The 22,846-nt window shown below is 49.0% G+C and overlaps 1 protein-coding gene and 1 long non-coding RNA gene across 7 annotated transcripts in view; one reads left to right on the top strand and one right to left on the bottom strand.

The window, feature by feature from the left end:
* Window positions 1-6: 6 nt before the first annotated feature.
* Window positions 7-6,346, bottom strand: LOC122463969. The gene is made up of 4 exons (XR_006287772.1): window positions 5,925-6,346; window positions 2,134-2,356; window positions 1,297-1,378; window positions 7-776 (listed from the first exon to the last, which is right to left on the bottom strand). It is a non-coding gene; the product is annotated as an uncharacterized LOC122463969 (long non-coding RNA).
* Window positions 6,347-6,689: 343 nt separating this feature from the next.
* The window catches only part of LOC102934530 (zinc finger protein OZF), a 1,287,564-nt gene continuing 1,271,407 nt past the window's right edge, over window positions 6,690-22,846 (top strand). The window contains exons 1-6 of one of the 6 annotated variants that reach the window (XR_006287730.1): window positions 6,691-7,670; window positions 8,689-8,777; window positions 9,387-9,513; window positions 15,624-15,737; window positions 16,063-17,800; window positions 18,336-21,562. Coding sequence is in view for 5 of the 6 variants with exons in the window: in XM_043537259.1 (XP_043393194.1) it covers window positions 7,628-7,670; window positions 8,689-8,777; window positions 9,387-9,513; window positions 15,624-15,737; window positions 16,060-17,696 (2,010 nt within the window). In the remaining variant the exon portion in view is untranslated. Of the gene's footprint in view, window positions 7,671-8,650; window positions 8,778-9,386; window positions 9,514-15,623; window positions 15,738-16,059 lie in introns of those variants that run through there. The other 5 variants (XM_043537259.1, XM_043537263.1, XM_027827500.3 and 2 more) reach the window with 5 other exon arrangements.

The following is a 22,846-nucleotide window of genomic DNA, read 5'->3' as shown; positions in this document are numbered from 1 at the left end:
GAAATCTGAATACCAACATTTATCTGCATACACTTCAGCTATGTGCACTGTGTCAGCTATAGCTTTAAAGGAACAGTGGAGGGAAGAGTTGGAGCAGCTTAGCAGAGCTATGACTGTGATATGAAGACACAGGAATGTGAAACCGGAAGGAACAGGTATTCCTCATTCAGTGCTGAGTGTTGTAGGCTGTGTTAATGAAGGCGCACAAAGTGTGTTCTTGTCAAGAAGTTTGTCAGCAGTCTGGTGGCATACATGCTAGTGGTCTCCAATGCTCCAGAGAGGGTAAGTGAAGGCAATTACTCAGAAGGAATCCTCAGTGCAAGGGTAAAGAGGTGGTAACACTATGAAAATCTGAGATAGATTGTGTATAGTCGGCTCAATGTCTAAGTGCAGGCCAGGTGTAGGTACCTTCTGTTTCCTACTTGGGATCTAATCCCAAATTTTGCCTTAGCAAAGAAAAGATGTTAGACTTTGTGCTATATTGCTCCTGTGCTCTGTTCCCAAACAGCTCCGTAGCGGGGAGGGTAGAGTGTCATTTGCCTGTTGGGGTGTTGCTGAAACAGGGCAGAGATGAGGTTGCACTGTGCGGTGTTGTGAAACTAAACTCTTCACTTCCCCTTCTAATAACCAAGGGGACAGGAATCCTTACCCAGCGAGGTCACATTCTCATAGTTCTCCTGCATGACATCTCTGTACAGAGCTCTCTGAGCGGGGTCCAGCAGAGCCCACTCTTCCTTGGTGAAATACACAACCACCTCCTCGAAGGTCACCAGCCCCTGAAAGAGAAAGAGCCCCCACTCAGTACCTGCTGCCTACTGACAACCCCACAATTCACAGGAGAGGAGCGCCAATCACATGGAAGCTCTGGGAGGCAAGCAGACAGCATAATCCCACACCTACCCCATCGGAACAGGCAGGAAGCATTAGAGCAATGGAAGAAAAAGAGAGCCCTTCACCCCTCCGAGCAGAGAGAGCGGGCAGAGGTTTTCACAACCCTCTGCCCCAGCCCTGAGCCCCCACTCCCACCCTGAACCCATCATCCCCGGCCCCACCCCGAACCCATCATCCCCGGCCCCACCCCAGAGCCTTCACCCCTAGCCAGAGCCCTCGTCCCCTGAACCCAACCCTCTGCACCAGCCCTGAGCCCCCTCATCCCCAGGCCCCTGCCCCATCCCCGAGCCACCTCCCGCACCCCTCATCCCCAGCCCCACCCCTGAGCCCCCTCCTCACCCCCATGTATTTACTGCCCTTCTCTCTCTAACAGGAACCCACTAGCAACTCCCTGATAAATCCTACCTCAACTGGCTCCACTGCAGCCATTTCCCTTCCCTGAAAGGATAGAATGATCTGGAGCAAAACAGGGATGCTACACTGCAGCCTGTTAGAGCAAAAAAGGGCAATTGCAGACATGTTAGAACAGGAAATAATTTCACATCAAAATTACCCCCCAGGCTCTTTCCGGGCACACTAGTGTTCTAGACTGTTGCGCAAATAACAGAGAAATTCAAAATACATTTTACTTACCCAGACCTCTGTTAGAAAAGGAATTGAAAATAACCTATAAGTTCTTGGAATGTACTGGGGACACCCATTTGTTTCAGAGGATGGAAGTAGTAACGGGGGGACAGCCATTTTAGACTTGATTCTGGCTAACAAGAAGGAATTAGTTAGGAAACTGAAGGTGAAAAGCAATATGGGTAAAAGTGATCATGAAATGACAGATTTCAAGATTCTATGAGAAGGAAGGCATGAGAGTAACAGAATAAGGACACAAAGAAAAGGAGGACTTGTGGCACCTTAGAGACTAACAAATTTATTTGAGCATAAGCTTTCGCGACCTACAGCTCACTTCATCGGATGCATTCAGTGGAAAATACAGTGGGGAGATTTATATACACAGAGAACATGAAACAATGGGTGTTACAATACACTCTGTAACGAGAGTGATCAGGTAAGGTGAGCTACTACCAGCAGGAGAGCAGGGGCGGGGACCTTTTGTAGCAATAATCAAGGTGGGCCATTTCCAGCCCCCCGCCCTGTTCCTCAGACGTTCTTGTAAACTGCTGAAAATGGCCCACCTTGATCATCACTACAATGTGCACAAGCATTTTCCCTGAAGTCTCTATTAATTACCTGGAGTTTCTGGCTCAGCTGTTGGTGTTGGCAAAGTCTAGGGCTGCCTTATGGGCTAATTACAGCTGGAGAAAGTCCTCGCCTTGTCTGGGCACAGAGGAGACTTTACTTAAGGTCACTCCCTAGCCTTGATTCCACCAGGGGAGCAGCAGCTGCTCAGTCTTGATTCCCAGATTGTAATGAAGGCAGCAGTGTCTGACCCAGGAAGCTCAACTCCAATATCCTGAGCAGAGAGAGAGAAAGAGAGAGAGACTGAGTGGTTTCCCCTGCATTTAGTGATAGCTGAAATCCCCTCCCCACAGGGAGACATCCTGATCTCATTTGCACACATGTTAATCTAGAAACTGGAAATCGAGCAGGGGTAGACAAACTACAGCCTGCAAGCTGCATCCGGCCCGTCAGACGTTTTAATCCAGGCCTCAAACTCCCACCGGGGAGCAGGGTCTGGGGCTTGTCCTGCTCCAGTGCTTTCAGCTGGAGAGTGGGGTCAGCTCTTGCCCCGATCTGCATGTGCCACGGCTCCGGGTAGCAGAGGCAATGCAGCATGTCCCCGCACCAGCTCCTATGCATAGGGGCAGCCAGGGAGCTCCGTGTGCTGCACCCACCCCAAGTGCTGCCCCCGCAGCTCCCATTTGCCAGGAACTGCGGCCAATGGGAGCTGCAGGGGTGGCGCCTACAGACAGGGCAGCGTGCAGAGCCACCTGGGAGCACCTATGTATAGGAGACGGGGGGGACATGCTGCTGCTTCTGGGAACTGCGTGAGGTAAGTGCCGCCTGGAGCCTGCACCCCTGACCTCCTCCTGCTCACCAACCACCTGCCCCAGCCCTAATCCTCCTCCTGCCTGCCAAACCCCTTGGTCCCAGCCCAGAGCACCTTCCAAACCCCTCATCCTCACCCCCCCACCCACATCCCAACCCCTTGCCCCAGCCCAGAGCCCCCTCCTGCAACCTGAACTCCTAATTTCTGGCCCCATCCCAGAGCCCGCACCCCCCCACACACCCCAACTTCGTGAGCATTCAGGGCCCGACATAGAATTTCCATTCCCAGTTTGCCCACCCCTGAAATAGAGTGTCTAAGGGGAAATTTGGTCCATAATGACACTAGCCAACCAGAGGAACAGGAGCTAACCCCAGCTTTTGGCTAGAACATCTGCAGATGTCTGACCACAAGAGTGCCATGGCAACAAACTGATGCATATGATAACAAATTGAGATAATTAATACACTAACCTACTGGAGGACACCCCAACATTAATGTGGAGAGGAAATTCAAATAAAGAAGGAAGAAAGAAACCTCTACTGACTAAGCATCGGTCACAGTGTCATTGACATAACATACTAAAGGCTACACGACTCGAGAGAGGGAGCTGCATGTTGCTGTAGACAGCTCAATGAAAAACTCTGACCAGTGCACAGATGCCACGAAAAAGCAAAACCATGTTAGGATGTAAAGGAAAAGTTAGCATATGTGACTCCATTTTGGTTTGGGTCCCACCATTGTCTAAAAGCAAACACATCATGCACCAGGAGGAGTGTTCCTTAGATACTGCATGCCTGTGAAAACGCCCCCCTTGTTTCCAGCCTGTCTCGACTCCCCGTTTCTGTTCTTTGTCTGTTCCTAACTCCCTGCCTCCTGGCCTTGATGCGAGCTTCTCATCCTGATAAGAAAGGCTACTGGTGCATTGCTTTAGGACCACGTTGTGTAGTTGAAGTAATGGTTTAGCACGGGGGATGCACTTAGCAGGGATAGGTGGTAGATAAGGGAAGGGTTTGTCTATTGGCTAAGGTTTCCGATGCACGACGGCAACATGCTTTGCTAAAAGGTATATAATCTCTGTATAACCTGCATTCGGGGTCCCCTCCTGATTAGCAAGGGGGCACCACACTCGAGCATAATAAACTTAGTATCTTTGGGAACTCTGCAGTTGTGGACTTTGTTTGTGTGCCTCAGCCTAGACTCGAACTGTGCATGACCTATCGGGTATAATTCGCAGCAGTTCCTGTGCGTGACCTGTCGGGTATAATTCGCAGCAGTTTGTATGCGTGACCTGTCGGGTATAATTTGTAACTTAGGATTAATAAGGAATGGGATAGAGAAAAACACGAATTTTTTTATACAAATCCAAGTGGCAGCCTCTCATGTCCTTGGACCACCATGGCTACTACAGCACTGCACATGGGATATTTTATATCTACCTCTGAGAATCGTGGAAGAAATAGGTCTAAAAAGAAATATTTGATAATGAGAGAAAACCACCCAGATCTGAAGAGATTTTATATTAAGTGAGAATAGCGGGATAGTATATGGAATTTCAATAAACAGAGTAATAATCCCCCCCCACACACACATTCACACGGGCAGCAGGGAGCCCTCTAGGGAGGTGCTTTAAGAGGGTAAGTGAGCGGGGTATGGAGCAGGAAAACTCCCTGGCAGTGGGGAGGGGACAGCAGCGGGGGGGGGGGGGGGCTGGTGACTTGCAGCTGGGGGGAGCTGCATTGGGCAATTGGGGGTAGCAGTAGCCGGGACTGTGTAACCTTGGGCTGGACAGTCTTTAGGGACTTTTTCCTCCTGTGCCCTTCCATGCCATGTTGCTGGCAGAGAATGGCCACGCCATACCACCCCAGAGGCAGCTGTGTCTCACAGCGCTGCAAGCTGTACCCATTAGGCCCCTTCTCATTTGGGGAACAATTCAGGACAACAATTTTGCAATGAAAGAAAGAAAATTTACTGCAGGTCAAATGGGTGGGAAAATATCCAGAATCTGAGATTGTTAAATTAACATTTGAAAATTAGAGAGAAAATGGGGCAAAATTCTGAAAAGAATACGAAAAGTGTCAATAATTGCTCCATCAGCACCAATCCTTCATGGAGCAGTTGCTGCCTTTAACCTGAAAGGAGATGTCCTTTCTCTGACTCCTGTCCATGGGGCGCATGGTAGTAAGCGGTGACCCATAGAAGCTGACTTGAGGCTGACGCAAGGTAAGCAAAGCCGAACCAGCCTCCTAGGGTACCGGCTTGGAAGTCGGTACGGCGGGTGGGCCTGGGCTCCCCGACATCAGTGGTTCTCAACCAGTGGTACAGGTACCCCTGGGGGTACACAAAGGTCTTCCAGAGGGTAGATCAACTCATCTAGATATTTCCCTAGTTTTACAACAGGCGACATAAAAAGCACTAGTGACGTCAGTCCAAACTAAATTTCGCACAGTACGACGTGTGTGCGCCGCCCTGTGTGCCGCACACTGACACGGAAGTACAATATTTACATTCCAGTGGGTTTATTTTATAATTACACGGTCCACATGAGCGAGTCAGCCACGCCCAGTCCCAGGGGGCTGCGACACGTGGGCATGTCTGTATCTGACACTTGGGGGACAGGAGACGCACCCGACGCCTGGCAGGGGACAGTCACCTGGAAAGGGAGGCCCAGCCCCCAGCTACCGCGCCCCTGGCCCGGCCCCTCGGCCAGGAGACCCCGCCCCCAGCACGATCCCTGGCCCCCGACTGCCAGGAGCCGGGGGGGCCGCTCGCTGCCTCTGGAGCCGGCGCTGGCCGCGGGGGGAGCCGGGGGGGGACGTTCCTAGGGGCGCTGCCCGGACCCCGGGGAGCAGCAGGGCGGGGCCCGCGGGCCCCGGGGCTAAGCTCCCAGCGCAGCGCAGCGGCCCGGCCGAGGCCGCCAGGGCCCAGGCTCCGCCCCAGGGACACGAGCGGGTGTGAGAGGCGCCGGCTGGGGGAGGGGGAGGGGCGCCGGCTGGGGGGGCGGGGCCAGGCTGAACCCGGCGCCCTCCCTTACCAGGGCTCGAGCGAGAGGCGCCCCGCCACAGCAGAGTGGTAGGTGCGCTTCGACTCTCCTCAGAGCGGAAATGACGTGCCCCGCTGCCAAGGCAACGACCGTGCCCAGCCGCAGGAAGCGGAAGTGACCCATAACCCCGCCCTCCGGAGCCGTCCCTCCCGGGGCAGGCTGAGACGCGCAGGTCTCTCTCTCACGCTCGGCCTTCTATTGGCGGATTGGGGGTGCGCGTCAGAACAGCCCGCCTCTCCCCGCTCCCTGATTGGCGAAGAGACGCCGGGGCCGGGGCCTGGCGAGGGGAGTCTCAGCCCCGGGGCTTGGCCCTGCTGCTGCTCCGCGGGGTCCGGGCAGCGCCGCTGGGAGCGGGAGCCCCGGGGAGACCTGAGCGGAGACGTTCCTGTGCGGGGGAAACAGAAAAGCCCCTCGCCCCCCCCCCCGTTATTGGAAACCCGGCGGGCGGCTCAGCCCTGGGGTCGCTGTTACCCCTGCCCCGCCCCCCCCCCGGGTTCTGCCCCTGCCCCTGCCCGGCGGCGCCTCCCCCGGGCCTAGCCTGCCCCTCCCAGTCCCGGACTCTGCCCCGCCCCCCCCCCCGGGTTCTGCCCCTGCCCCTGCCCGGCGGCGCCTCCCCCGGGCCTAGCCGGCCCCTCCCCGTCCCGGACTCTGCCCCGCCCCCCCCCCCCCGGGTTCTGCCCCTGCCCCTGCCCGGCGGCGCCTCCCCCGGGCCTAGCCTGCCCCTCCCAGTCCCGGACTCTGCCCCGCCCCCCCCCCCCCGGGTTCTGCCCCTGCCCGGCGGCGCCTCCCCCGGGCCTAGCCTGCCCCTCCCAGTCCCGGACTCTGCCCCGCAGCCTCTCTCCTGCCCTTGCCTCCAGCCGCTTCACCGCTACCCCCGCTCCGCCGCCTATTTCCGCCCCTTGCTCCGACCCTCCCCCCTCCACCCCCTTTGAGGCCCCGCAACAGCAGGCAGCAGATTGTTCCCCAGCCAGGGCATCCGCTGCAGCCCGTGGTACTGACGAGCATCCTTAGGCCTTGGGGGAGCAGCCAGCCCAGCGGCGCTCAGCGCCCTGCCCGTCCGCCGCCCCGGCCCCGGAGCTAGCGCCGCCGCGGAGAGAGCCTGCTCCGGCTGGGGACACGGGTCTCGATCCTGCGTCCCCCCAGCCTTTGCCCCCGTCCCACGGCTTTGTGCCCGGAGCGGCTGCCCCGCAGTTGCACCTCCCGCTAGTTGCAGCCCTGCGAGCGATGGGTACTGGGAAGAAGGAGGCAGGACTTGCAGAGAACAAAGCACAGAGATCAGACACCGGGCAGCACGTGGGGGCGGGTGCTCTGTAAAATACAAGACGCTGCTCCCTCAGTCCGTTGCCTTATTGGAAACCCCGGACGAGCAGCTGCTGCTTCCCCAGCAGGGTCTGTGCTGGGGAGAGACCTTCATTAAAGCTCGTTCCCTGCCCAGCCGAGGGTGGGACTAGCCCCCCGTGCAGCCCCGGACTCCGCCAATATCAACTCCGGAGCCAGGGACTCCAGGTGACTGAGAGAGACCTTGGGGAAAGTGCTGGGGACGGGCAAGCAAGTGACTTTCTGCCCAAGGGATTCTCGGATGTTGCAGACGCTGGGAATCTGCTCCCTAGTTGTTAATGTGCCTGCCAGAACAATAGCGGAGCTGCTGTTCTCAGCTACAGCCAGGATCTGCCCCAGGCACAGCTGGGATTCCGATGGGGAAAGAAGTGGTTCCCCTTTCTGTGACTGGAGGTGGAGGTATCAAGAAGGGAAGAGATGGGGGAAAGCCAGAGTTGCAGGGAGGGGAAAGACAGTGTGAAATGTGGTAGATTGAACTGTGTTTGTGCAGTCAGGAAATGGGGGGAGGGGTAAACAGGGGGAGGGAATGGCATCCTTTTCCTGTTTGTGCCACTTCCCTCTGAAATATTGATTAAAAATTCCTTCTAGTTCTTCCCCTTTTCTCTCTCATTATCACATATGGATAAAAAAATCCTTGGAGATTTCCACCTTTTCCCTAAAATTATTGACTCTATTCTCTCATTTTATTTTATTTTCTCCATAATTCTCAAATAACAATTTAAATTCTCTTCAGATTGGGAGGCTTTTCCCACCCATTTTATCTGCAGCCATTTGTCCTTGTTTAGGTGGGAAATTGTTGTCCTGACTCCTGAGTCATTCCCCAAAAGGGATCTGGGGTTAGTGGGTGCTGTTTGGGGGAGCCCTCAGACACAGATGCTTCTAGGGTGGGGAGGGGGTGGCTGTTCTCTGCTAGCAACAGAGCATGGAAGGGGTACTTTTCTAGCATTTTGTTCAGAGACTTTGTTACTGGGAGACTATGGCCTTGTCTACACTAAAGGGAAAAGTCAATCTAAGCTATGCAATTTGAATTACATGAATAGCATAGCTTAGATCTACTTACTGCGGGGACCACACTACGTGATGTTGACGGGAGACGCTCTCCCATCGACTCCCCTTACTCTTCTCAATCAGGTGGAGTACAGGAGTTGATGGGAGAGCGATCAGCGATCGATTTAGTGGGTCAATTTAGCAATCCTCTGGTAAGTGTAGACAAGCCCTTAAAAATGTGTTTGTGGGCTTAGCCCTGGTGGGAGGAGCCAGATCTACCCTATAATAAAGTGACCAAGCATTTTCCCAGCATGGCAGAATCTAGGATATCTGTTTGCTGAGAAAAAGCTGGGTGGGAGCAGGAATCATAATGTGAAATTAACTTACGCCAGTTCTGAAACATCTGCAGTTGCCCTTCTCGCCCTGCCAGGCTGCAGAATGACGTCCATGTTTCGCTCCAGCTCATCCCATCCTCCCATGGGACAGGGAAGAGAAATGGCTGAAATGGAGCCAGTTCAGGTAGGGATTATTGGACGGTTTGTTGGTGGGTTCCTCCTGGAGGGAGAGGGACAGCAAATCGGGTGGAGAAAGGGAGGAGGCCAGGCAAACCTGCTGGGACTTTGAAAATATGTGGCTTAGATTCTAGGAACAGACCCATGAGGTTGAAAGGTGGAAATGCCCTAATTTGTGGAAGAGGAAACAATCCACTTAGATGGGGCTAGGAAAATTGACCAGATTCCCAGTGCTGGAGCCTGACCTGACTAAACAATGGTGGCTTTGAGATATGAAGGGGGCACCCACCAGTGCGGCTTAGGGGAGATGCCCCTCCCATCATATCCAGCTCCTCACAATGAGGAGGGTGTTGGGCTTCCTACCAGGGAGCTCTCCCTGGACCCTGTGAGGGGCTCCATCTCCTGTATCAGTCTCTGGCTAGTAGATGTGTGATGGATCTGCCAGGACAGAGAGAGACAAGGGGCTTCCTGTTTGTTTCCTCACCCTGGTGTGGGGTGAGACTCTGTTGACTGCAGACCTCCAAGAGCTTCCATTTCATTAGCTCCATTTCCCCAATGAATAGTGGTGTTCTGACTGGGGCAGCAAATACTGAGTGGGGGGCTCTTGCTCTTTCAGGGGCCGGTGACCTTTGAGGAGGTGGCTGTGTATTTCACCAAGGAAGAGGGGGCTCTGCTGGACCCCACTCAGAGAGCCCTCTACAGAGACGTCATGCAGGAGAACTATGAGAATGTGACCTTGCTGGGTAAGGATTCCTGTCCCCTCAGTTCTTATCAGGGGAAATGAAGAGTTCAGGTTCACATCACCCCCACAACGCAACCTCAACTCTGCCCTGTTTCAGCAACACCCCAACATGCTAGTGACACGCATATTAGCACTCTGCCCTCCCCTGCTACAGAACACTTTGGAAACAGAGCACAGGAGCAGTATAGCATAAAGTCTAACATCTTCTTTTTGTTAATGCAAAACTTGGATATAGGTCCTATGTAGGGAACAGAAGCTTCTGACACCTCTCTGGCTGTCAAACACAGTCTACGGCACACAAACCATCTCAGACTTATAAAGTGGTATCACCCCTCTCCCCAAGGATTCCTTTTCAGTCATTGCTTTCACTTTGCTCTGACTGAACCCTGGAGACCACTAACACACATGCCACCAGGCTGCTGACAATCTCTGGGACAAGCACACACCCTTGTGCACCTTCACTGACACAACCTACAACACTCAGCATGGAAATGAGGCATACTTGAACCCTCAAGGTTCAAATGCACCTCTCTGCATATCACAGTCACAGCTCTGTCAAACTGCTCCAACTAATCCCTCCATCATCCAATTACAGCTACAGCTGACTCAGTGCACACAGCTGGAGGGCATGCAGATAAATGCTGGTATTCCAATCTCTGGAACACAATACAAACAGTGACATGTTATTTTAGTCCTTCTTTGTCTCTGTTGTAGATTTATAGACTTTTTTGGCCAGAAAGGACTATTAGGTCATTTAGGCTGAGCTCTTCTATAAGACAGGTCACAGAATTGCATCCATTTACTGCTGTATTGAGCTGAATACCTTGTGTTTGACTAAATCGTCTTCCAGAAAGGCATCCAGTCTTGACTCTAAAACTTCCTGAGATGGAGAATTCTCCACTTCCCTTGGTAGTTTGTAAACCTTTGCACCAGCCTTACTGAACCATTCCCAGTGGCTAGTGCCAATTCCAGGGCTATGGAAGGGGCAGAGCCAAGGTTGTGTTGCAGGTGTGGCATGTACTTTAACTCTTCATTTCATAGTTTTTAGAGGTTTAAGTTTAGCTGCCATGCACATGCTGAAAGGACATGATTCAGCTCAGGGCAATTTGAACTTTGCATGATTGTAGTTTATGGGTTTAGTTAATTACCTTGATTTTTTTTAATGTGTTTTTTTTTTTTTTGCCACTATAACTGTGTCTACCCTAGAGCTTTTGCTAGTGTAGCTATGTTCATTTTTGACATTCCTAACTGACAGCTATTCTGGCAAAAAGTTTAAGTGCAGACTGGGAAAGAATGTGCATGTGAATTTTAGATCACTTTAAAATATTACTCTTAACCCTAACATTTTGGTATCAGAGGGCAGAACTTCCTAGAAGAATATCTCCAGGATGCACGACACATTGCCTGAAAGGTAGCAGAGGTAGGGCTCAGTCTCAAATTCATGACTGTAAATCCGGTTCAATGGCCACAGCATATCCCCTTGAGCCAACCTTTTACTATGACAGCAGATTTCTGGAAATCCTCTAGCAGTTCATAGAGATTTCGTCTTGCTGCACTAGTGCATTTCAATGGCATTGACTCATCAGTTTAGCTTGTGCTGTTCTAAATTCCAGATTCTACAGTTATTAGCTTTTTTCACTACTGGTATCCCAAAGAGGCAGTAGGTGCCATGTATTAACTGAAATAAATGCTAAGTTACTGAGATCAGTTGGGAGACAATGAGAACCATAGTTTCAGCCCCAGCTCCGTGGGAGACAAAATTACAAGAGCAAGATAATTTTATAAAAAGCTGCGTAGGATGTGTGTGTGCGGGGGGGCTCTATTTTAGGAACCTCTTGATCAAATAACCCTATATTTGGACAATTAGCTCTTCCCTGAATGCCCATGAAAAATTTGTCCAATCCGAATAAACATGAATTTGAGAGTAGTTAGAATAGTTGGTCTTTAAACAGAAAATAATGCTTCCATTGAGCTAGCTCCTGCCTCTCGGGGCAGTGGATGACCTCTGCCAATGGGGGAACCCTTCCCATTGCTGTAGGGAGTGGCTACACTGACGCATTACAGCAGTGCGGCTACAGTATTTCAAGGGTAGACAAACCCTGACATACGACATTCAATGACACCCCCGTCCCTCCTATTCCTTACTGCACTGAACCCACCAGCCCATGCTCAATGGTCCCAGCTTTCCTACAACTCTCTCATTGTCTCTGGGTTTCTCTCTGTGAATAAGAAGCCGATCCAAGGTGACTTCTTTTATGGCTGGTGTCTTAACTTTCTGGGACATGGAGTTTCTGTCTCTGTGCTTTAGGAGCCCCTTTGATGAGCAGTGTCTGGCTGTGTGTTTTCCCAGCTAGGGTTGCCAACTCTTCAGGATTGGCCTGGAGTCTCCAGGAATTAAAGATTAATCTTTAATGAAAGATTGTCATGTGATGAAATCTCCAGGAATATATCCAACCAAAATTGGCAACCCTATTCCCAGCAGATATGGGGAAAGTTAAATCCATAAGGACATAAGAATGGCCATACTGGGTCAGACCAAAGGTCCATCCAGCCCAGTATCCTGTCTGCCAACAGCGGCCAATGCCAGGTGCCCCAGAGGGAGTGAACCTAACAGATAATGATCAAGTGATCTCTCTCCTGCTATCCATTGCCACTCTCTGACAAACAGAGGCTAGGGACACCATTCCTTACCCATCCTGGCTAATAGCCATTAATGGATTTAACCTCCATGAATGTATCTAGTTCTCTTTGAAACCCTGTTATAGTCCTAGCCTTCACAACCTCCTCAGGCAAGGAGTTCCACAGGTTGACTGTGCGCTGTGTGAAGAAGAACTTCTTTTTATTTGTTTTAAACCTGCTGCCCATTAATTTCATTTGGTAGCCCCTAGTTCTTATATTATGGGAACAAGTAAATCACTTTTCCTTATTCCCTTTCTCCACACCACTCATGATTTTATAAACCTCTATCATATCCCCACTTAGTCTCCTCTTTTCGAAGCTGAAGAGTCCTAGTGTCTTTAATCTCTCCTCATTATGGGACCTGTTCCAAACCCCTAATCATTTTAGTTGCCCTTCTCTAAACCTTTTCTAGTGCCACTATATCTTTTTTGAGATGAGGAGACCACATCTGTATGCAGTATTCAAGGTGTGGACAAACCATGGATTTATATGAGGGCAATAAGATATTCTCCATCTTATTCTCTATCCCTTTTTTAATGATTCCTAACATCCTGTTCGCTTTTTTGACTGCCGCTGCACACTGTGTGGACATCTTCAGAGAACTATCCACGATGACTCCAAGATCTCTTTCCTGATTAGTTGTAGTTAAATTAGCCCCCATCATATTGTATGTATAGTTGGGGTTATTTTTTCCAATGTGCATTACTTTACATTTATCCACATTAAATTTCATTTGCCATTTTGTTGCCCAATCACTTAGTTTGTGAGATCTTTTTGAAGTTCTTCACAGTCTGCTTCGGTCTTAACTATCTTGAGCAGTTTAGTATCGTCTGCCAACTTTACCACTTCGCTGTTTACCCCTTTCTCCAGATCATTTATGAAAAAGTTGAATAAGATTTGTCCTAGGACTGACCCTTGGGGAACACCACTAGTTTACCCCTCTCCATTCTGAAAATTTACCATTTATTCCTACCCTTTGTTCCCTGTCTTTTAATCAGTTCTCAATCCATGAAAGGATCTTCCCTCTTATCCCATGACAACTTAATTTACATAAGAGCCTTTGGTGAGGGACCTTATCAAAGGCTTTCTGGAAATATAAGTACACTATGTCCACTGGATCCCCCTTGTCCACATGTTTGTTGATGCCTTCAAAGAACTCTAATAGATTAGTAAGACATGATTTCCCTTTACAGAAACCATGTTGACTTTTGCCCAACAATTTATGTTCTTCTATGTGTCTGACAATTTTATTCTTTACTATTTTTTCAACTAATTTGCCCGGTACTGACGTTAGACTTACCGGTCTGTAAATGCCGGGATCACCTCTAGAGCTCTTTTTAAATATTGATGTTATATTAGCTATCTTCCAGTCATTGGTTACAGAAGCTGATGTAAAGGAAAGGTTACAAATCATAGTTAATAGTTCCGCAATTTCACATTTGAGTTCTTTCAGAACTCTTGGGTGAATGCCATCTGGTCCCGGTGACTTGTTACTGTTAAGTTTATCAGTTAATTCCAAAACCTCCTCTAATGACACTTCAATCTGTGACAATTCCTCAGATTTGTCACCTACAAAGGACGGCTCAGGTTTGGGAATCTCCTGAACATCCTCAGCTGTGAAGAGTGAAGCAAAGAATTCATTTAGTTTCTCTGCAATGACTTTATCGTCTTTAAGTGCTCCTTTTGTATCTCGATTGTCTCGGGCCCCACTGGTTATTTAGCAGGCTTCCTGCTTCTGATGTACTTAAACAGTTCGTTAATACCTTTTGAGTTTTTGGCTTTTCTTATTACATTTTTACATTTAATTTGGCAGTGTTTATGCTCCTTTCTATTTACCTCACTAGGATTTGACTTCCACTTTTTAAAGATGCCTTTTTATCTCTCACTGCTTCTTTTACATAGTTGTTAAGCCATGGTGGCTCTTTTTTAGTTCTTTTACTGTGTTTTTTAATTTGGGGTATACATTTAAGTTGGACCTCTATTATGGTGTTTTTGAAAAGTGTCCATGCAGCTTGCAGGGATTTCACTCTAGTCACTGTACCTTTTAATTTCTGTTTAACTAACCTCCTCATTTTTGCATAGTTCCCCGTTCTGAAATTAAATGCCACAGTGTTGGGCTTCTGAGGTGTTCTTCCCACCACAGGAATGTTAAATGATATTATATTATGGCCACTATTTCCAAGCGGTCCTGTTGTAGTTACCTCTTGGACCAGATCCTGCACTCCACTCAGGACTAAATCGAGAACTGCCTCTTCCCTTGTGGGTTCCTGTACCAGCTGCTCCAAGAAGCAGTCAATTAAAGTATCAAGAAATTTTGTCTCTGCATTTCGTCCTGAGGTGACATGTACCCAGTCAATATGGGGATAATTGAAATCCCCCACTGTGATGGAATTCTTTATTTTGATAGCCTCTCTAATCTCCCATAGCATTTCATGGTCACTCTCACTGTCCTGGTCAGGTGGTCGATAATAGATCCCTACTGTTATATTCTTATTAGAGCATGGAATTACTATCCATAGAGATTCTATGGAACATGTGGATTCATTTAAGATTTTTACTTCATTTGATTCTACATTTTTTTTCACATGTAGTGCCACACCCCCCTCCCCCACCCCCACGACCGGTTCCCTCATAAGTAAGGCTATGATTTAGTCACAGAGGTTGCAGAAGTCAGGGAATCCGTAACTTCCAAAGACCTCTCTAACTTCAGCCTGCGGAGGTCAGGAGCTGTGGAGTACCCCCCACCTGCCGTGGGGAACCCCGCAGCTCCCAGCCACCACGGGAAGCCCTGAGCACCTGGGCAGCAAGGGGAACCCCACAGCTCCAGGCTGCCAAAGGAAGCCACAAGTTCCCAGCCGCTGCAGGCAGCAGGGCCCCCGGAGCTGCAGGCGGTGGGGGTACCCTACGGCTCCTGGCCGCTGCAGGTGGCGGGGGAACCCAGCAACTCCACACTGTCGCAGGTGGCAGAGACCCCGCCAGAGCTCCAAGCCACCGCAGGCGGCAGAGCTCCCAGCTGCTGCAGGCAGTGTGGGGCCTGCAGCATCCAGCCACAGCGGGTGGGGGAACCTGGAGCTGTGACACCAAATGGGCGGTAGGGGCCCCGGAGCTCCCAGCCAGCCCGCAGCTGCCCAGCCATCACAGGCAATGTGGGGACCTGCAGATTCCCATTTTGTCAGGGATATTTTTAGTAAAAGTCATGGACAGGTTATGACATCCGTGAATTTTTCTTTATTTCCCGTGACCTGTCCGTGACTTTTACTAAAAATATCCCTGACAAAATCGTAGGCTTACTCATGCACATTTGAGCACCTAGGGAGCTGCCCCCAGGATTTTACTGGTTAAAATGGGCTGGGGTTAAAGTAATAGAATCTTCTTTGTGATGAATGTCCCATGAATTCCCCTGATCTCCCTTGTTTTCTTTCCCCTGAACAGGATTTCCAGTTTCCAAACCTGATGTGGTCTCCCAGCTGGAACAAGGGGAGGAGCCATGGGTCCTGGATCTCCAGGGCTCTGAGGAAAGGGGGATCCCGAGAAGTGTCTGCATAGGTGAGGAATCATTAAATCAATTCTAGAACTCTCAGTGCCTGAAAGAAACAGCTGGGACTCCCTAAAGAGACCCTATGAGCTCTTGGAGTTTAGGATTATCCCCAGGAGGCATTTTATCCTCAGGGCAGCTATCACAAATGGCTTCCTGTGGCTCCTGCTTTGTTCCCTCCCTGATGGGAGGTGGAGGCAGAATCGCTTCCCTCCTCTCTCCCATATGGAGAAGAGTTTTAGAGTATTCAGCTACTAGGTTTTTTTTCTGTCTCTCCACCTCTAATTTTCCCCTTTTCCATCCCTGTTTCTGAGGTTCCTCTCTCTATCCAAGCAGGTGCTGGGATGTTGAGTGAGAATGAGGAGCAGTATCCTCAGCAGGAAGATAGCGAGCAAGTGGAACCACATGGGGGATTATCACAAAGATCCAAAGGGAATGTGTCCAGGCATCGTGTGCAGGGAAGAGCCTGTGAGAGTGAGCACAGGCCAGAGAGGGAGCAGAGAAACCAGCTCAGGGAGAAAGAGGGTAAATCCATTTATTGTCAAGGAACTCACAAGGATCTCAAGCAAATCACAGCCCAGCAGATAAAACCTACAGGAGAGAGAAAAAACACATGCACTGAGTGTGGGAAAAACTTTACTCTGAACTCCACCCTCATTAGACATCAGAGGATCCACATGGGAAAGAGCATCTATGAATGCTGTGAGTGTGGGAAACAGTTCAGTGAGAAATCAAACCTTATTAAACATCAGAAAAGCCATACAAGAGAGAGATCCTATCAGTGTTATGAGTGCAGGAAAAGCTTCAGTCAGTGCTCATCCCTTCTTAGACATCAGAGGATCCACACGGGAGAGAGACCATATGAATGTTGTGAGTGTGGGAAAAGCTTCACTGTCAAATCAGATCTTAATAAACATCAGAGGATCCACACAGGAGAGCGTCCCTATGAATGCTATGAATGTGGGAAAAAGTTCACTTGGAGATCAGCGCTTATTAATCATCAGAGAATCCACACAGGAGAGCGACCCTATAAATGCTGTGAGTGTGGGAAAACGTTCCGTCAGAGCTCAGGCCTTATTAATCATCAGAGAATCCACGCAGAAGAGCACCTCTATGAATGCTGTGAGTGCGGGAAACAGTTCGGTAAGATTTCAAAACTTATTAAACATCAGACAAGCCACACAAGAGTGACACCCTATGAATGCTGTGAGTGCAGGAAAAGCTTTACTAAGAGCTCATCCCTTATTAGACATCAGAGGATTCACGCAGGAGAGAGACCATATGAATGTTGTGAGTGTGGGAAACGCTTCACTGCCAGATCAGATCTTAATAAACATCAGAGGATCCACACGGGAGAGCGCCCCTATGAATGCTGTGAGTGTGGGAAAAAGTTCACTTGGAGATCAGCGCTTATTAATCATCAGAGAATCCACACAGGAGAGCGCCCCTATGAATGCTGTGAGTGCGGGAAAACGTTCCTTCAGAGTTCAGGCCTTATTAATCATCAGAGAATCCACACAGAAGAGCACCTATATGAATGCTATGAGTGCGGAAAACAGTTCGGTAAGATTTCAAAACTTATTAAACATCAGACAAGCCACACAAGAGTGACACCCTATGAATGCTGTGAGTGCAGGAAAAGCTTCACTCGGAGTTCATCCCTTATTAGGCATCAGAAGATCCACACAGGAGAGAGACCATATGAATGCTGTGAGTGTGGGAAATGCTTCACTGTCAAATCAGACCTTAGTAAACATCAGAGGATCCACACGGGAGAGCGCCCCTATGAATGCTGTGAGTGCGGGAAACGGTTCACTTGGAGCTCAGTGCTTATTAATCATCAGAAAATCCACACAGGAGAGCGCCCCTATGAATGCTGTGAGTGCGGGAAAAGTTTCGTCCGGAGCTCACACCTTAATAGACATCAGACCCTTCACAAGGGAGATACACAGCATAAAAACTTTATGTAGGGCAGAGAAAATACATTTTTAAAAGGACATTTGCTAATTCTTACATAGTGACCTTTTAGGGCTGTTTGCACCATTTGCATCACCATGTTCTCTCACTCCCTCAGGTGAGTTGCCCACTTTTCCTTTTGCAGGTCACCCTTCTCTGGGACGAATCCCGTGGTCCTTACTACTAATTCTTTTCTCCTGTGAGTCGTGGGAATGTCTCTCCCTCCTGCCAGGAATATCCATCAGCCCCAGCTGGGGGAAATGGGAGTGACCTCAAGTAGCTACACTGAGCAAAAATCGACCTTGGCTTTGTCTTCTCTAGGATTTTCCATGGAGTTGGCCTGCTCGAGGTAGCTATCGTAATGTAAACACACAGAGAGCTTTGCCGTGTTGACATAGCCCAGGCACAATGGTTGGGGTTAGCTAGCACCTTCCCCTTTGATCTGTCCTAATCGACAGCAATATTCATACTCTAAACAAGCCCTGAGCATCACGTTCATACTGTCACCCTACTAGCAGAGTGATTGTTAGTCACCAGGTTCCTCCTTTGGCAACAGATTCCCATTCTCAGTTGTTCTCATGCTGGTCCAGGTTGTGCTGGACAGCAGGTGGTCCATTCTTTTCACCATTTTTCATATTTAAAATATATTTCAGTATAACAAAGAAGAGGAGCAGGAGTGAGACAAATGTATCATTTCGGCCTTTGTGACAGCGGAAGGAAATGGGCTGAGTCGGATGGATTCCCTCCTTCTCCATTACAGTCACTATGCCTGTTCCCTCCAGCAGCGCTGGTGTCTGTGTGAGCCACAATGGTGTTTATCCTCCCTTTATTCTACCCCTCCACCTCCCAAAGAGTCCCTCCAATTGATCATAAATCCAACTCATTAGGGCTAGAGATGCAAGTGTCACAGACCTGGATGGAGAATTCCAGTGGATCCAAAACACAGAGTGATCATTCTATCCTCGTTTCATCTATTGGCAAAGCCATTTCTGGACATTTTCCTGCTGATCTGGGATTGTTAGCAGATGAGAAGGGTGGCAGTTTTTCCCCATTATGATGTTGCTAACTATTTTTGTAAATAACACGACTCCATAATAATGAAGTGCTGTTGAATGAAGCAGGTTTGAATGGATCAGAGGAGAAAATGATGGGGGAATCTGTTCTCCTGATCATTTTTGAGTAATCAGATGTAACCTGCTCTGGAATTTCATTTTGTATGAAAGAGAAAGTGACTTATACTGCTCTGTGTTGTGGCTTTTTCTCTCTCCTGAAGGCCATTTCATCACATTATTGAATATTAGTTTTGTTCTCCAGGATGTAGCTCGGATTTATCAAGGACTTTGGGACAAATGACTGTTTGCTAAAAGAGTCCTTTCTTATTTTAGTTTTGACTTTCCCCCAGTGCTGCATGATGACTTGAAAAAAGCTCAAGTGCAGTTCACTCATCAGGAGAGGATGCTTCAAACCATTGGGCATGCTGCCAAGGAAACAGTAATGGGTTTAGGGCTCCACTCTGAAATGGTGAACAGCAGCACACCGATAATTGTGCAACTAACTGAAGTAACTGGGTGCATGTGTCCTATGATTTAGGAAACGCTGTCCCTGTCTGTGTTGATTTGGAAAAAATAAAGTTCATTTCTGGTGAACTTGCCCATGACAGATGCTGCAAATGTGCACTACAATGAACTCAGGGTGGAATGTGATATAGCTGCAGAATATCTATTTTTAATATACTCTGCTCCTTTGGTGACTTACAGGGATTCTGATGCAAGAGTGTTTCTAGTCCCTAATTTGGACCTGTGCCACCAGTTTAAAGAAACAAATTGGGCATGTTTGGGGAAGCCATTCCTCACTAACACTGCTCACATTTTGGGTGGTTTTGTAAAGGATTCAATTCCAAAGAAAGTGTAAATGTACCCTGACCATGACCAAGGATTTGGCAAGAACTCAGTTTGATATAGAAGGCACCCAGTAGTTGATTTTCATCCCAGAGAAGGAAGCTGTGGTGAACTATGGTCCAGGTAAAACTTTGTTTTTGTTTTTTGGTTGTTTTTTTTTTTTTAACACTGCTCCCTAGTTCATTGTCTCTGATTACACTCCCAGAGGATGCCATGGCTCAATTGGAAGGTCCTTCACTATTTGGATCCAAAGTTCCATGAGGCAAAATGAGAAATAGTTGATGCCTTCAGAGGAGATGTCCTTCTTGCCCAATCAGGCTGGTGAAGGATTTCATGCTGTTGAAATGGTGGTGACTGATGAGAGAATGAATGTCAAGTTCCGATTTCAGACTGCTGGATATACAAATGTTGAGTCCTGATTCTAGGCTTTTGTCTCGTAATTTTGCTCTTGTGTCTTATGCAGTTGTGCCACTTTGCCTCCACCTTCTACTTCTTTGAAAGATTGGAAGGTGTGAATATAGAGCTGAGGTCCTTTTTCTCATGATGCAAACCTTTCCACATAGTGTGAGACCCCTTCCACTAACACTTATGTCCAAAGCCCCAGAGATAAATGAACTCACAGATGTGGAAAGCTCCTATGCTGGTGTAGATCACATTTACACAGTGCTCACTTGGTGGAAATGGGGATTAAAAGAAAACTAATGTATGATAAAATGTTATAATCTTTGAATATGTTCTCGTAACCAGTGAAAATGAAATTAGCAATTAAGTTCATTACTGGTTAAAGCCTAACTTAGTGATAACCTGGAATTATATTGGAACACTGTGACTTACATTGGTTTGCTTTTTGCTAGTAATATGTGAAGTGGTGGCTAACCTTAAGAACTTTATTTGATGTAAAATACCCCCTGTGGACTAAGGCATTCTGAAGTACATCATCACTCCAAGGTCAAGATGGTGGAATGCGTGAGAAAAATAGTGTATAGGAGAACATAGAACCAGACTTCAGTTGTTTCTATTTCAAATAAAATATGTTTTGACAAGCTGTAAAATAAAATTATGTAAGGAGACAAATTGTGAAACCTTTTACCAAATTAGACTGTATGGGTCACTAAGTTCCCCTCTTCTCTGCAAAGCAAAGATGTATAATCTCTGTCATGAGATGTCCCTGGTTCTTTTTATGAATGGCAAAGGATGCATGATGCAATAGATTGTTTTTCTGTGGGGTTTTTTTTTTTTTTTTGGGGGGGGGGGGTCACCTGTTGTTTTTATAGGAGCTGAGACCCCTTTTTCTGTTTAGAGGAAGCCAGCTGTTATGACTCAGCCTTTTAACCCTCAAGCCAGGCTATGGAAACCTCCTCCAAACTGTCCTTGGTATTTTCATTTTTGAGATCTTTGGGGTTCAAACCTCCACATTGCACGTGGTTCACAACAACCGATATTTTAAGAAAACTGCTGAGTTAAGTGGGACTCTTCCAAACTGACGATAGCCCAAATTCTGCCTCACTTGAAATGGATCCAGTCACGTTGTCTGTAACCAAGGGGTCCTTCATTCCTCATTTGCCCAGAGACTTCAGGAGAGTGACCGTAATGTGGGGTGAGCTGGAATCATCAACCAAAAAGACCAAAGTAAAGGTGGAAGCCCTTTTGTACCAACAACTTAAAGACGGATATGCCAGGACCCCAAAACTGATTCCTTCTGGGGAAGGAAGTCTTAACATCAACAACAGGCTGTGCCAGCCTTGGCCTGTCTCCTCCTATCTGAGAAAGCTTGCGAATGTGGAGTACTGAGCCTGCGACCCCATCACCAGATCTTTGACTGCAGCTCTAGCTCCTACTCTATGTGAGTCAGTGTGCATGAAACCTGTCACTGTGATCACTGTATTTTATGCCCCAGAGCTAGCTGAATGGTGAACTTTAGGTTTAGGAGGTGTGTTCTTCATTTTATTTGTTTGTTCATTTTAATGAAATGTGTAAAAGGGGTATTGAGTCATGTTTTTCAGTAAGCTACATGGGTCAGAACCATAGAGAATGTGGGTGGAGATCAACCAGTCCAAACTGGAGTGGAGCCTTATCAGCTCCCTCTATATTAACCCATTGGTTCTCATATGGGAACAGCGGGGGGGGGGGGCACGCATTTCATCTCTCACTGCAACCTGGGGGGCTCAGAGCAGCGTAAGGCAAAATGACCTATCCTTCACAGGCTTTCAGGAGTAGTGGGGGTATGCATGGACCAGGGGCCATATGTCTGCCTGATGGGGGGTTGGTGGAAGGAGGGGTAGTAGGGCGTGGGTGGTGGTGGATTTCTTTGCTGTCACTGTCATTGCCAGGCCTAGCTGCCATGCCCATCTGGTTTGCTCTGGGGTTGTCATGTCAGGCCCAGCTGAAATTGAGGGTCTCATTCAAAGGGTTCTAAATGGAGGTGACAGGGCTTGAGCAAGCCAGATATGTGTGTGTGCGGGGGCATCCTCTGGTTCGCTCAGCCCCTGTCCCTAGCAGCCAGACCTGGGCAGGGAGTGGTGGCAGCCACTGCCTCCCAAGGGGGACTCTCTCCCAAGCAGCTACCACACTGCACAAAGGCAGCCATCAGGAGCAGCCACCCTCAGCTGGTGTGAGAAGTGGCTCTGCCCTGCCCCCTCTGCTCTCCATAGACACTGGTAGCAGGGTCCCTCTGGTCAGCCCAAGTTCAAGGCATTGCCTGTGCCCCTCCCCCTGCTGAGATGTCCACCAGGGCACAGGAACTCTGGGGAGACACTGTGGTGCTGTGAGTCTCCCTGGGCTGGGGCCGGCCCCTGAGGCATGTGATCCCCATTACTGTGGCACCAACCTCCCCAGGAGCTGGTGGGATTGGCTGGCCTGGCCTGGGATGTGGGGCTGAAAGGTTCCTTCCAGAGGTGATGTGGAGCACTCCCTTCCCCTCTCTTTACATTGTGCCCCTCCAGTATCAGCAAGTATGAATCATTTCTACTGGGAGGGGCAGATTGTCCTGGTCACGGTGTATATGTATGCCCTGTCTCTTGTTGGGCAGGATCTCCAGCTCCGGGGGGGGGGTGCTGATACCACAGTTACAGCCTACCAGACTGTATTGGGTCTAGTCATGATGAGATTCATGGGTCAGGGTCAAAGCAGTATCCCTCAGGCACAGGGCAACATGGCCTAGTGGCCAGAGTCCATATAGCAGCCCCCAGATACAGGGCAGTGCGGCTTGGAGGCCAGAGTCCATATAGCAGCCCTCAGATACAGGGCAGTGGCCTAGCGGCCAACAC

The sequence above is a fragment of the Chelonia mydas genome, chromosome 28 (assembly GCF_015237465.2).
Source record: "Chelonia mydas isolate rCheMyd1 chromosome 28, rCheMyd1.pri.v2, whole genome shotgun sequence".
Taxonomy (NCBI): Eukaryota; Metazoa; Chordata; order Testudines; family Cheloniidae; genus Chelonia; species Chelonia mydas.
The sequence above is the reverse complement of the archived record's forward strand: the minus strand, read 5'-3'. Positions and strand labels throughout refer to the sequence as shown.